The sequence below is a fragment of the Podarcis raffonei genome, chromosome 10 (assembly GCF_027172205.1).
Source record: "Podarcis raffonei isolate rPodRaf1 chromosome 10, rPodRaf1.pri, whole genome shotgun sequence".
Taxonomy (NCBI): domain Eukaryota; kingdom Metazoa; phylum Chordata; class Lepidosauria; order Squamata; family Lacertidae; genus Podarcis; species Podarcis raffonei.
In genome coordinates, this window is record NC_070611.1 from 68,729,296 (window position 1) to 68,741,970 (window position 12,675).

Here is a 12,675-nt window from a genome sequence, read left to right on the forward strand (position 1 = left end):
CAATTTTTAAAAATGTACTAACCCAGTCTTGCAAATGAAATGCAGAACTGCGTAATTATAACAATCCAGAGCAGGCAGAAATTTCCCAATTAAAAAATGTGAAAGCCTCCACACTGACATTTATATCTAAAGACATGATGCGTGGAATAAGTTTAGAGTTGTGTATACACAGTCGTTGCCTACTTGGAGCCCCCTCCCACAGTGTTTTGGGCTACCACTCTCATCAACCCCAGCCCCAGTGGTAGTCCAAAACATCTGGCGGTCACCAGGTAGGTTGCTGTATGCCATTCACGTACACCCAGCAGTGAGCCAAGATGGCCTGGGCTGCATCTCCTTGCCATGGGCATGCTCCATCACAAGCCTGTCTTTGCCGCCATGGAAGCTGTCAAAGACTTTCCTCCCAGTTTCTTTTCATTAGTGTGGCAAGAAACAGCGCAGAGCAGAACTTCCACACCCGCGAAACGCGTTCTGCTTACATCCTCTCTTGGTTTGTTTTAAGGTTCTACTTAGCTCTAGGCCTTGTTTACGGTGTGATACACTTAAAACAAGAACAAAGACCCATGTGCATTCTTTTCCCATCCCCTGTAGTATCTGATCCTGAAACTTGAAAGGCCTGCCATAGTCCAGAGCATCACATTTGGAAAATATGAGAAGACCCATGTCTGTAATTTAAAGAAGTTTAAAGTTTTTGGCGGGATGAATGAAGAAAACATGACAGATCTCTTATCAAGGTAAGAAGGATATTCAAATGTGCTTTGGGCATTTGCTTAATGTCTTCCATCGCAGGACTGATAAGGTGGAGTATAGGCAGCTGTGAGATGTGCTTTTGTGCACGATTCCCAATCTTGCCCCCTATAGACCACTTGAAAATTGGTGAGGGTTTTGGCAGGCCTCTTAATTACTTTTCTGCCTTCTGTAGCAATTCTAATGCACCGTGTGCTAGAAGCTATGTGCCTTTTTTATTGTCATTGATTGCTTCTTTTATTACATACTGCATTCCATAGAATTCAAATGGCAATATGGTAAAATACAAGAAACAAAAGGAATGAAAATACACTTAAAAATAAATATGAATATTTAATTTGACGAATGTGCCATCTCCCGTCTTCAACCACAAATCCATAGACCACCTGAATGAAACTCATGGACCCCTGGGAACTCCCTCTCCTCTGCCTGGTTTATGCTTTAACTTCCTCTTCCCCATTACTATTGGTGATAAAAATGACATTATTGGAGTGAGGCTGTTCTCTGTGCGCTTCCAGATACCTTATAGCACTGATTTGGTGAGCCAACTATACACTCCCCAATGAATCGAAAGCAAATTATTTTTGGTTTACATGGGACAGCCTCCGGTTCATCCCAGTTTCCATCTGAATTCCAGAAAAGCAAGCTAACTCATTTCAGAATGTTGGACAGCTCACTGCTTTGCAAGCCACTGGCAAGACCAAATCTATTGCCTCGAACAAAGCTTCTTGGCAGATCACAACACTCGCAGCCTCATAATATTTATATTTATACCCTGCCCACTGGACTGGCTGTTTCAAAAGGTGAAAGGTGGTTCTCTTCTGTGCTCATTCTGCATTTAAGTTTTTCTTCTCATCTTTGATTCCTTGCACTGGCTCACTCCCTCTGTCCCAGGCTCTCGCTTACTCTTCTGCTTTTCGTCAAATGAATATTTCTCTTCTGCTTTTCCATAAAAACTGACCCCATAACATGACTTGGAGATAATAAAGAATTAGCATAAAAGCACAGCACCTGAGCAGAGCTAACAAACTTGTAAGCTTAAAAAGAAAAAAGCAGAAGCAGCTGAGAATAAGCACTCCCTCAAAAGCTTGATGGGAAATGATAGCCTGCCCAGGAGCTTAAAAGGGAAGAAGCCAGGCGAGTCTCCATGGGGAGAGAGTTCCAAATCCTGTACACCAGGAAAGAGCAAGCAGCATCTGGTGACAGGCGACACCTTACCAGTGTTTGTATCCTCCCCTGTTAAAAAACATTTATTTTCTATATAGAAGTATGAATATATCACATTTTCACATATCTACATTCACTTGAGCTCCTCGGACTTTTCTGTGCCATATGGGCTTGCTTTGTTTTTTTGGTGTCTGAGAAAGAAAGCATTAATTTATGTGTTCCCATCATGTTTATAAAGATAGCCGGCTGGCTTTCCTGTGCAAGACCTTAGTAGGTGGCGGGGTCTGGCTGCTGACCTGAATGTAAAAATTGGCCACTTCTTGAACCTGAACTAGTAAATGGTGCAATGTGGCTTTAGGCACCACAGCACTTAAAATCTCTACGCTGCAGAGCGTAGGTTCATATGGGTGTAGTTGGTCCCTGCCCTACAAATAAACAACAACAAAAAAAACTTGCAGTGAATAAGCAGTGGGGAAACTTGCATTGGGGAATAAGGTCTCCTGATCCTTATTCCCCCCTATAAATGTTCTCTGAGGGTGGTGATGGCATATTTTGTAGCAGCATGTCTATTTACAAATTGAAGCGAAACGAAAATTATCTCCTACTTAGCCATAAAAAGATTTATTAACCTTGTGTCCTTCCCTCCACAGTGGCTTAAAGAATGACTATAATAAAGAAACGTTCACCTTGAAGCATAAGATTGATGAGCAGATGTTCCCTTGTCGATTTATTAAGATAGGTAAATATATCCCTCCCCCCCCAAGTATACATGCTACCAGTTTGCTAGTCTCTGTTCAGGCAGGTTATGCACCCAGTGGTGTTATAAAGGGCCTCTGCAGTGCCCTTTGTTTTGGACGAATCTGCCGCTGGTGCGAAATGTGGTGTCTACCTTGTGTCAGGAGCAAATTCCCAGGGCCTAGTCTTTCTTTTTGAAGTCCTTACAATGCAGTTGGAGAGTGTGTTGTTTCAGCCTACAAACCTACCATTGGCTTGGGACTTGTGTCTTGGTGCATTCCTCTGCCTCTAGTGTGGCATATTAGCTGAGAGCATCCTGCTGGCAATTATTGATGAAGGGTGGTAAGGAAGACTCTTATTGCTGGGCTCGGTATGTAAACTAGTCATAGATCCTCCATTTGCAGGGTGTGGACCAGGGGTCTGCATAGTTTTTGTGGCATGGGCTGGTTCATGGTCCCGCAGACGCCGCGGTGAACCGGAGGTGCACACGGACGCACGGATGTGCAAACACTATTTCCAGTGCTCCTGGCACAGAGAAGGTGTGTGCAGCTTCTCATTGGCTGCAGGAACTTCCTGCAGCCAATGGGAAGCCGGCCAGCGTCGCGGAAGGCGGTTCCCGCTCTGTTCTGTGCCAGTTTAGCGTGGTGCACGGGAGCCGACTGAGTGGGCGGCGGGGGTCCATGGGCCGGTTAAACAACCCCCATGGGCCGCTTGTGGCCTATAGGCCTTAGGTTGCCAATCCCTGCTGTGGACCCTTAACTAGAGTAACTAGAGCCATTTCTGGGATCCTGATGCATAAGAAGAGCCATGCTAGTAGAACAAAAGTTCTATTTTGTCCAGCACCTTGCTGTCTCCAGCGGCCAACCAGATGCCTCTCGGAAGCCCCCAACCAAGGCATTAAGCTATTATCAGAAGTTTGTCCTCTCCGTCTGGTAGTCACTGCCACCAAACCTGGAAGATTCTGTATAACAACCATGGCTGATGGCTGTTTATAGGCCTATATTTTATTAAGTTGATCAGTCTAAGCTAAGGGCTGTTGCTGCATTTGGTGGCAGCACAGTTCCATATATTAAATGATAGCCATGTGAAGCAGTACTTCCTTTTGTCACTCCTGCATCTACTTGCCAGTATATAAATAGAATTTTTGTCAGCGTTATTGAGAGCACTTGGTGGGCAGTGGCCACCAAGAGTGTCTTTCTAGTCATGCTTTGGTGTGTTTTTTAGGCCTCCTTAGAGATGGTCCTGGGCCAAAAGGGAGGAGGTGGGTTCAAATGTTAACAAGTATTAAGTGTTTTGGGCCTTTGGGTTAAAACCAGCCCCATGAACTCTGCCTGGAATGCTTTGGGGAAAGTGGTTCAAACTTTGTAAAGTGTATAAAACACTTAGAGTAAAAAAGTGCTATATAAACAACCCCTTCGGAAATTGCAGTTGAAATACAGGGAATAAATATTGGATTGTAGCCAAAGGAGTTCTGCTCAGAGTAGACCCATTAAAATTAACTGAAGATACTCATGTCCATTGATTTCAATGGGTCTGCTGTGAGGTTGACTAGCATTGGATACAGACCATTTAAAATAAATACTTAAACCAAGTACTTTTACTTTCCAAACATTGTCCTCAATTTATGGCAGCCTTCATTTTGGTCTAAAATAATGTGGTTGACCAAAATGCCAGTTGATGCTAGACTTCTATAAGAACAGGAATAACACCGTGAATTCTTGGCCCTCCTGTTTGAGTGGGGACAATTCTTGCAAATGGGTATCTGTCTTGGAATCTGTGGGATGCTGGGCAGCAATCTCTGGATTAAGTGAATTAGATCTGTTTAATAATAAAAAAGGACATTTGCTTTGCCTTATGCTCGCTGGGTGGCCTTGCCTGTAAAACATTACAAGCTGGCAAGTTTTTTCCTAATCTGAGCTCATGTCCTGATTATGTTTGTTTTGCTTTAAAAGAATTTGCGCAACAGATGAGCAACTACACCCGTACTCTTGTTTTGCTTTAAGTTCATTGATTACTTGGGTATTTTGCTCATTGATCTCCTTCTCATTTTAGAATCTTGATTCCCCCCCTTCCCCACTTTCACCCCTTATTCACACTTGCTTGAATGGTGAAGTTTTGTGTAGATTATCTAATAATAATAGATTTAGGGAAAGCAATATCTTGTGTGGAATAATGTCAGTATTTGCATGCAGGATACATATATGGGAAGCAATAGTTTTCTCCCTTCCTGCACTCTCCCCGCCCCCCTTGCCAAAAAATCCACTCTAGTGCTAGAGTTTGGTAATACACAGTATATTAGCCTTCCTCCAGATGTTTTGGACTACAGCTCGGAGCTACAATCTAAAACAGCTGGAGGGCACCAGGTTGCAGTTGGGTGAAATAGGCAGATACAAGTGAAATACCTTTGGAAAGAAATGGCCACTCTGAGTGGCGCCATCATTCTTTTGAGTGCTCTTTGGTCATCCGTTATTCTGGAATCCTGAATTGTGGAATCCTAGAACCAGGGCCATCTTGTTCAACTCCCTGAGATGCAGGAATCTCAACTAGATCATGCATGACAGATGGCTATCCAGCCTCTGCTTAAAGCCCTCCAAGGAATTGCAGCTGTCCACACTGCAAAGGTGTCTGCACACTGTGTTTTTGCAGCACCAAAGTGATCTCCATGGGCTGCAGGCCTGGGCAATGTGTGTGGAAGTCCTGGGCTACCCAGATGACAAGACCGATGTCTTGGCCTCATTGATGTGGTCCAAAGGAAAGCTGAGTAAGACGTTTAACGCCAACTTAGCTGCAGGACTTGCAGGGCGCCTCCCTAATTCACCAAGGATTTGAGACCCACTGGCTACCCTCACCTGGTTTAGCTGGCCAGGCGAAGCTGTCCCCGGGGTGTGGATGCTGTCGCATACCGACAATTTCTAGGAGCCACAGATGAGAGTTGAGTGCAGGCAGGGGGCCGGCTAATGGTGGATGAGCTACCCAGAAGGAGCACGCCATGTCCCCCACCAGAGATACTGCCCCTTCCTTAACACCCCCTATGCCTCCCCTACACACTAGTGACACAAATATAGCCTAGCAGTGCTGTGCCATACCAGCCCCAGCCCAGCCTGCCAGTTAACCATGATAGCTGAAGGAAGCATCCCTGTTCAAGGGCTGTACACTTTCGTGCCAGATGCCGGGTGCAAACGGGGAGAATTGCTGCTTTCATGCCCTGCTTTGGAGCTTAGAAGCATCTGTCTGGATGACATTGGCGCTGGAACACTCTGGTGAGATGGACCTTTGGGTCTGCTCCAGCAGAGCAGCTGTTAGGTTAAAAGAAACTGCGATACAGTGTCTGGAGGGGAGAGGTCAGGAAGGGGGAGTTGGTTATGGAGAAGGAGGTTCTAACAGACCGACGGAATGGATGATTCTGTGCTCCGGCGCTGTGGATTGAAGATGGCAAGGTAGAGATGATCCAAGCTCGAAAAGACCCACTTGATTTTCCGTGGATCTGAAGGTGTTCTCAGCCTGTGACATTCACAGCACAGCCTGTAAGCTGTCTACGTGCAGTGCGTGGGCTGTACTGGGAACATGGCTCGTTAGCAGTCGCTCCGTCTGTTCTTTTCATTCCAGGCTCTTGGGTCTAAAATGCTAAGATGTAGGAAATGCCCTTTCTGTTAGCCACTTGCCACTGGCAAATGTCTTTTAAGCAGCTGGTGCGAAAAGCCCCTTTTGATGTGAGCACGTGAAGAGGAGTTCTGTGCAACTCAAAAGCTTGCTTTTGATTTTTAAGGTTGGCTAGTTCAGTCGGAGGGATTGCTGGGCTTGCATTGTGCTTCTCACTGTGTGGATCTGATGTGACTGCGGAGGGACAATTTGCGCATTACTGTAATCTCTGTGAAAGGGAAATTGTGGGGTACACACAATTTTGGGTACACACGAAGTACATTGCAGGCGTTTTTCATGGCAGGTACACTGTGTGATGGGGCTCTCATTCCGCTCTGGAACCTTGATAATTATCCTTCTATGATTGGATCTATCAGGGCTGATGTCTTGGAAAACACTACTATTGCCAGGATCCTTTCTGAAGGAAGCGTCGGCACTTAAAGCAATCAGGCTTGTCAGGCAGAACACCAGACACTTAAGATTGCAGAATCAAGAATGCGGTCTAGAACACCTGCTAAATCTAGACTAGGGAAAATCCATAGTGATGGGCGAGCTCTCTTATTGATAACTTTATGAAACATGAAAAGCGACCACTCTGGACCATTTTAACTGCACTTGCTTATTGCTGATCCATAGGCAAGATTTGTTTTTCAAAGTGCACCGCCTAATTTAATTCTAAGCTTCCATTTTTGGAGCTGGGAACCACTAGCCGGCCAGAACTGGGAACTTGGCCAAGATAAGCTGAGTCAGTGGCCCTTTCCTTAGGTGCCACAGAAGTACTTTACTCAAAATGATCAAAGGCTGGTGTCAGGAATATAATTGCTTCCATACAAAACTGTGGCTGTGCGCCTTCATAGCTACTTTTCACGCAATACTGCAGCTCCATTATTTCAGATTTATGCAGAACCTCCAGGACAGGTGTCTAAATGATGTATTCTTCTAAATGCTAATGGCATTCATTGGGTTTCGTTTGTATTTTAACTGCTTGTGCATCTGCACATTCTAGACACCTATATTTTAATGACAGGAATCACAGGTCTCCTGGAGAGCTGGCTTTTCAAAGGATCCTCTCAACAGATCTATCTGATTATTATTTTTCTAAAATCATTTCCTCCAAGGCACTCAGGCCCTTTTTACCTTACATCATCTCTGTAGGGTAGGTGAGATTGAGACACAGTGACGGGCCGCTTCTAAAACTCGTAGTATTGTATTTCTTCTGCAATTTGAAAGTGTGCTTTATGGATCACAGTTTATCCACCATTCTGCATATTCTGGAAGGTGGCCTTTGGCCATTGCCCACAGGTACTCAAAAGCTTAATTTGACGCAGAGGCTTAGTTTCGGCACTTTAGGCTTTAAGCCTGGGGTGTGTTGCGAAGGGCAGTGTGTGCAGTTAGCCCAAGCAGAATCTGCACACCTGGAAGTAAAAGTTTTCGCAGGTGAGAGGATGTGACGTTTTGAGCTTGTCTGTGGAAACTTTCAAGTAGTGCTCTGGCATCTAAGAGATCTTGAGGATTGACTGGGTAGGGAGAGGGAGAGTGCTCAAACAGAAGTGGGTGGAAATCTAAAGAAATCATAGCTGGCACACATGGCTTCAGTACCCAGCATGTAGAAGGCAATTGCAGAATACAAATGGAATTCAGAGGCCCTGAGTGACTGTGGGATGTGCTCTATAGGACGGGGCAATGGATTTCTATCTTCTTCGTGGTAGGGAGTATGCACACAAGGGCACAAACCTTTCAAAAGGGGATTGGGCTTGCATGCACAGGTCATATAACCCATTGTGACTGGGGCCTGTAGAGTGGCACTTGTTTTTACCGTGGGAATCTATGACTGAGTTCACTGTATTTGATGCACATTTAAGTGGTGAATAGTGAGATGGACAATGCTGCCTTGCAGGCCACTTGTCTTCAGTTGCTTGGCTTGAACTGTAACTCAATTTTCGAGGGTCCCGTGGATTCTGGTACCTCCTTCCCCGAGTGAGATAATGCAATGGAACTGGGCTACACAAAAACAGTCCATGTTGTCCTCCTACTGTTTATGCACGCTTAACAACTGTTGCATTGCCCTATTTTCTTTAACAGCCCAGTGATGCTTTTAAATTGTCTGGGAGGAATGATGGCAGACAAGCCAGTGCCTGCCACCTGTGGTCAATAGAAACCAGCATGCCAGTACATAATGTCTTTTTCTCCTTTCTTGTTATTCCTCAGTTCCGTTGCTGTCGTGGGGCCCCAGCTTCAATTTTAGCATCTGGTACGTTGAACTTAACGGCATCGACGATCCGGATGTGGTGCAACCCTGCCTCAATTGGTACAGCAAGGTAGGCTGCAGAACTGCTGGAGGTTTTTGTGAGAGAAAGAAATTCAATTTTCTGATTGGTGGATAAGTTACCCTGTTTGAATTCAAGCAGTCAACTATTGTATGACCCTCGCAGCATCAATATCATTATTTCTATAGACATAGCTGTTTGACGTGGTGCTTTAGGTTTGGCCGTGTCTCTGTGAATCTGGGGAATGTGAAATGCTTTGGAAAAATAATCCCGCTTTTTTCTGAGAAGCGTGAGCATTTCATAATGGAAGAACTTTGGCTTTTGTGTGACAGCATATTTATAGCTTGCCTCAGTTCCAAAAGAAGGATATTATTTAATAAGAACAACAATGATAATGATATTATTGTCCTGGTTTGACCTTTCTGCAATTGAAAAAGATCCCGTGTACCTAGTATATTGGGGGGGGGGGAGAGGAAGCCTATACACGCAATCTCAGAAAGCTTTTGGCAGTCAGAGCAGACAGTAGTGGTTAGATAGACCAACACTCTGCCTCGGTATATGGAAGGTTCAAATATTTCCTCAGGTGGATGGACGTATCTTTTTGCCCAGTTTTTCCTTGGCCCATAAAATCAGAGCCTGCTTGATATGTTTGAAACCCTTGATTCCTGTGTTATATTGCTCTTGTTTCGATTTTAGGTTGTATTTTTTAATGATACTGTTTTTAAAAATATTGTACACCGCTTGTAGATTTTTAAAACATTAAACAGTTTATAAATGCTTCTAAGCATGTGTGGTTAGGGCTGGTTTCTGAGCTGTCTGACAATACAGAAGTTGCACTAATTGTTTTAGGATTTAAAATATACATGATGAAAGCAGTATGGAATTTTAAATTTCCTGGCTATTAGGCACTACCGAGAGCTCTTCCTTTCCAAGGGCCCTCATGGTATAGCTGATAAAGTGGTTGACATGGACCCAGGGGATACAGATCCAAATCCTCACTTGGGCACGATCCTACCTTGCAAGGTATTTGTGTGGATAAAATCGGTGCAGATCCATCAGCACTGCAGCTAAGCAGGTCTGAGCCTGATCAGTGCCTGGGTGTCTGTGACTGCCTGGTTCCATGGTGGGAGGAAGGCAGGATATAAATGTAATTTAAAAAGTAGGTAACTAAATCAGTAAGTAGGCATATGTGTAAAATTAAAATTGGGCATTGCTTTCTCTCATCCGCTCCCAAGGGCTTAGGTAAAGGTAAAGGGACCCCTGACCATTAGGTCCAGTCGCGGCTGACTCTGGGTTGCGGCGCTCATCTCGCTTTATTGGCCGAGGGAGCCAGCGTACAGCTTCCGGGTCATGTGGCCAGCATGACTAAGCTGCTTCTGGCGAACCAGAGCAGCGCACGGAAACGCCGTTTACCTTCCCGCCGGAGCGGTACCTATTTATCTACTTGCACTTTGACGTGCTTTTGAACTGCTAGGCTGGCAGGAGCAGGGACCGAGCAATGGGAGCTCACCCCGTCATGGGGATTCAAACCACCAACCTTCTGACTGGCAAGTCCTAGGCTCTGTGGTTTAACCCACAGCGCCACCCACGTCCCTTTTCCGAAGGGCTTAGGTCCCTGTTTAATCCAACCCAGTGCCGGAGGTATATCCTGCAGCATTTGGCTGGGAGATCCACAGTGCTGTTCTCATAAATTTCCTTGTGTTCCAGTAGTACCGTGAACAGGAAGCCATTCGCCTCTGCCTGAAGCACTTTCGCCAGCACAACTACACAGAGGCCTTTGAGTCCCTGCAGAAGAAAACCAAGATTGCGCTGGAGCACCCCATGCTGACAGACCTTCACGACAAGCTAGTCCTGAAGGGCGACTTCAATGCCTGCGAAGAGTTGATAGAGAAAGCTGTGAATGGTAAGGGCAGAGCAGGGAGCAAGGCACATTTTGAATTAGATTGGCAAATGAATGGACGTTTTGGCTCTAGCTGGGCTTTTTGGGGTCCCTTTATATTCTTGACCTCTGTAAGTTGTCAATGAAGCAGGACCCCTCACCTTCCCAAGCTTCAGTCATGGGCTGGGCTATCAATAGATTGTCCAAAACCGGTTTGAAGACCATATCGTGATATCGGTTTCATAATTTTTCACCTGGCAGTATATCGCGAATCTTGGTGTGTGTGTGTGTGTGTGTGTGTGTGTGTGTGCATGTGCGCTGTGCAAAAATCACAATGTGGGGAAAACCGTGAAGCCAGCCAATGCTTCTCTCAGTTCCTGCAACCCCTGTTAACTGTGCCACATGCAGGGAGCATCGAATCACAAGAGCCGGCAAATATCACAATGCAGGAAAAACTGTGAAGCCATCAGTGGCGCTGCATAGTTCCATCCTTATTTCAGACATCGTGATATATCGGTACATCATGATGTTTAGCTGGTGATATATCATAGTGTTGAAAACCAGATATCGCCCAGCCCTATGCCATTCAGATTGTTGGCAGTGCCAAACAATTGCAAGTTGCTTTGAGACCCTTCTGAGTAAAAGAGGGATGAATGAAAATATGAATAATATAAATACAATCTTCTTTGCAGCTTGGCAGGCAGCCAACCCAGAACAAACTTTACAGAGCTAAATCTTCCTGTTAACAAACTCCCCACTTGCCCCGCTCAGAGGAGTGTTCCCTAATGTGGCTGCATGTCATGTCCATCACGTCCAAAGTACTCATCATGTGTAAGCCTGGCTCTGGTTGACGCTGCTGCAGCTGCCCTGGAGGCAAGCAGTTGACTCTGGAGGGAATAGTAGGGGAATGCAGAGAGGGAGTGGCTACCTTTCTGCATCCCTCTGTTGTTCTCCTGATCTTATCTTTCCTTTAACAGCCAATTGTCCCCTAGGGTTTGTGTGAGGGGAAGGAACAGGGGTAATTGGCTGTTAAAGGAAAGATAAGATAAGCAGAGAAATAATGCATGAAAGAAGGTGGTTAGAGGCTCCTGTTTCCCTGCATGCTTGCCTGCGATCCCCTCTAGATTCCTCTGTCCTTCTCCCTGGGGATTGCCATAGTTACTGGACCTGGCTTGCACGTGGCTGCTTGTGATGTGACAAACGGAATGGGTAGCTGGGATCTTGGAGTTCCGGTGCAAGAGGAGCTCCACATTACTGACCCATCAGGACACCTTGCCCCAGCTAGATTTATTGCCATGGAGCTGAGAGCATTTTGCCTTTGGGAAACAATTTCCAGATGCAGCGCCTCTGAGGGATGTGATGCTTACATTTATGGGTTGAATGTTGAGTATGGGAAACAAGGGGGTAGCCTCACCATCACAAGGGCGAACATTTTTGAAGCCTGCAAAATATAGTTCCCTGTAGGCATGGTGCGAGTGCACAAGCGTTTGTGCATTCTTGGAGGTGTGTGGCCTGGCCCATAACGTCTCATTGAAATACAGGGGTAGGCAATCTAAGGCCCATGGGCCGGATGCGGCCCAATCACCTTCTCAATCCGGCCCATGGACGGTCTGGGAATCAGCGCGTTTTTACATGAGTAGAATGTGTCCTTTTATTTAAAATGCATCTCTGGGTTATTTGTGGGGCCTGCCTGGTGTTTCTACATGAGTACAATGTGTGCTTTTATTTAAAATGCATCTCTGGGTTATCTGTGGGGCATAGGAATTCGTTCATTATTTTTTTTCAAAATATAGTCCGGCCCACCACATGGTCTGAGGGACAGTGGACCACCCACGGCTGAAAAAAGTTGTTGACCCCTGCTGTAATATATGCTATTGGCTGGCCACTTGTATCATGTGACTTATTCAACTTATTTCTGGTGACACAGGTCAGGAAACCTAAGCTAGCTTAGCAGTGTTGACTGCAGCCTTTTGGGTTTCAGGGCTGTTACCAAATGGCAGGTGTCTCCTTCCCTCCCCTCTCTGGTTAAGGAGCAGTGGGTGGCGCGCCAGGTGTGTGGGGAGAGAGCCAGGGACAGGAGCATGAAACAGTCTCCCCAGTGAGAGTGCTCAGATTGCCTCGGAGTGAACTTTAACCAAAGAAGTGTTTGTCAGTGGCTGGGACTGAGCCCTGGGATGCTTTTTCCACAGGTGAATCCCTCAACTGCATGAGCTAAACCCAGGGCAAAGAATGAGGCAGCTGTTT

At 45.7% G+C, this 12,675-nt stretch overlaps 1 protein-coding gene across 1 annotated transcript in view; it reads left to right on the plus strand.

Moving 5' to 3' along the window:
* The window catches only part of MKLN1 (muskelin 1), a 92,008-nt gene that overhangs the window by 16,822 nt on the left and 62,511 nt on the right, over window positions 1-12,675 (plus strand). The window contains exons 3-6 of the mRNA XM_053407180.1: window positions 589-731; window positions 2,562-2,650; window positions 8,494-8,603; window positions 10,263-10,455. Of these exons, the coding sequence (XP_053263155.1) occupies window positions 589-731; window positions 2,562-2,650; window positions 8,494-8,603; window positions 10,263-10,455 (535 nt within the window). The remainder of the gene's footprint in view (window positions 1-588; window positions 732-2,561; window positions 2,651-8,493; window positions 8,604-10,262; window positions 10,456-12,675) is intronic.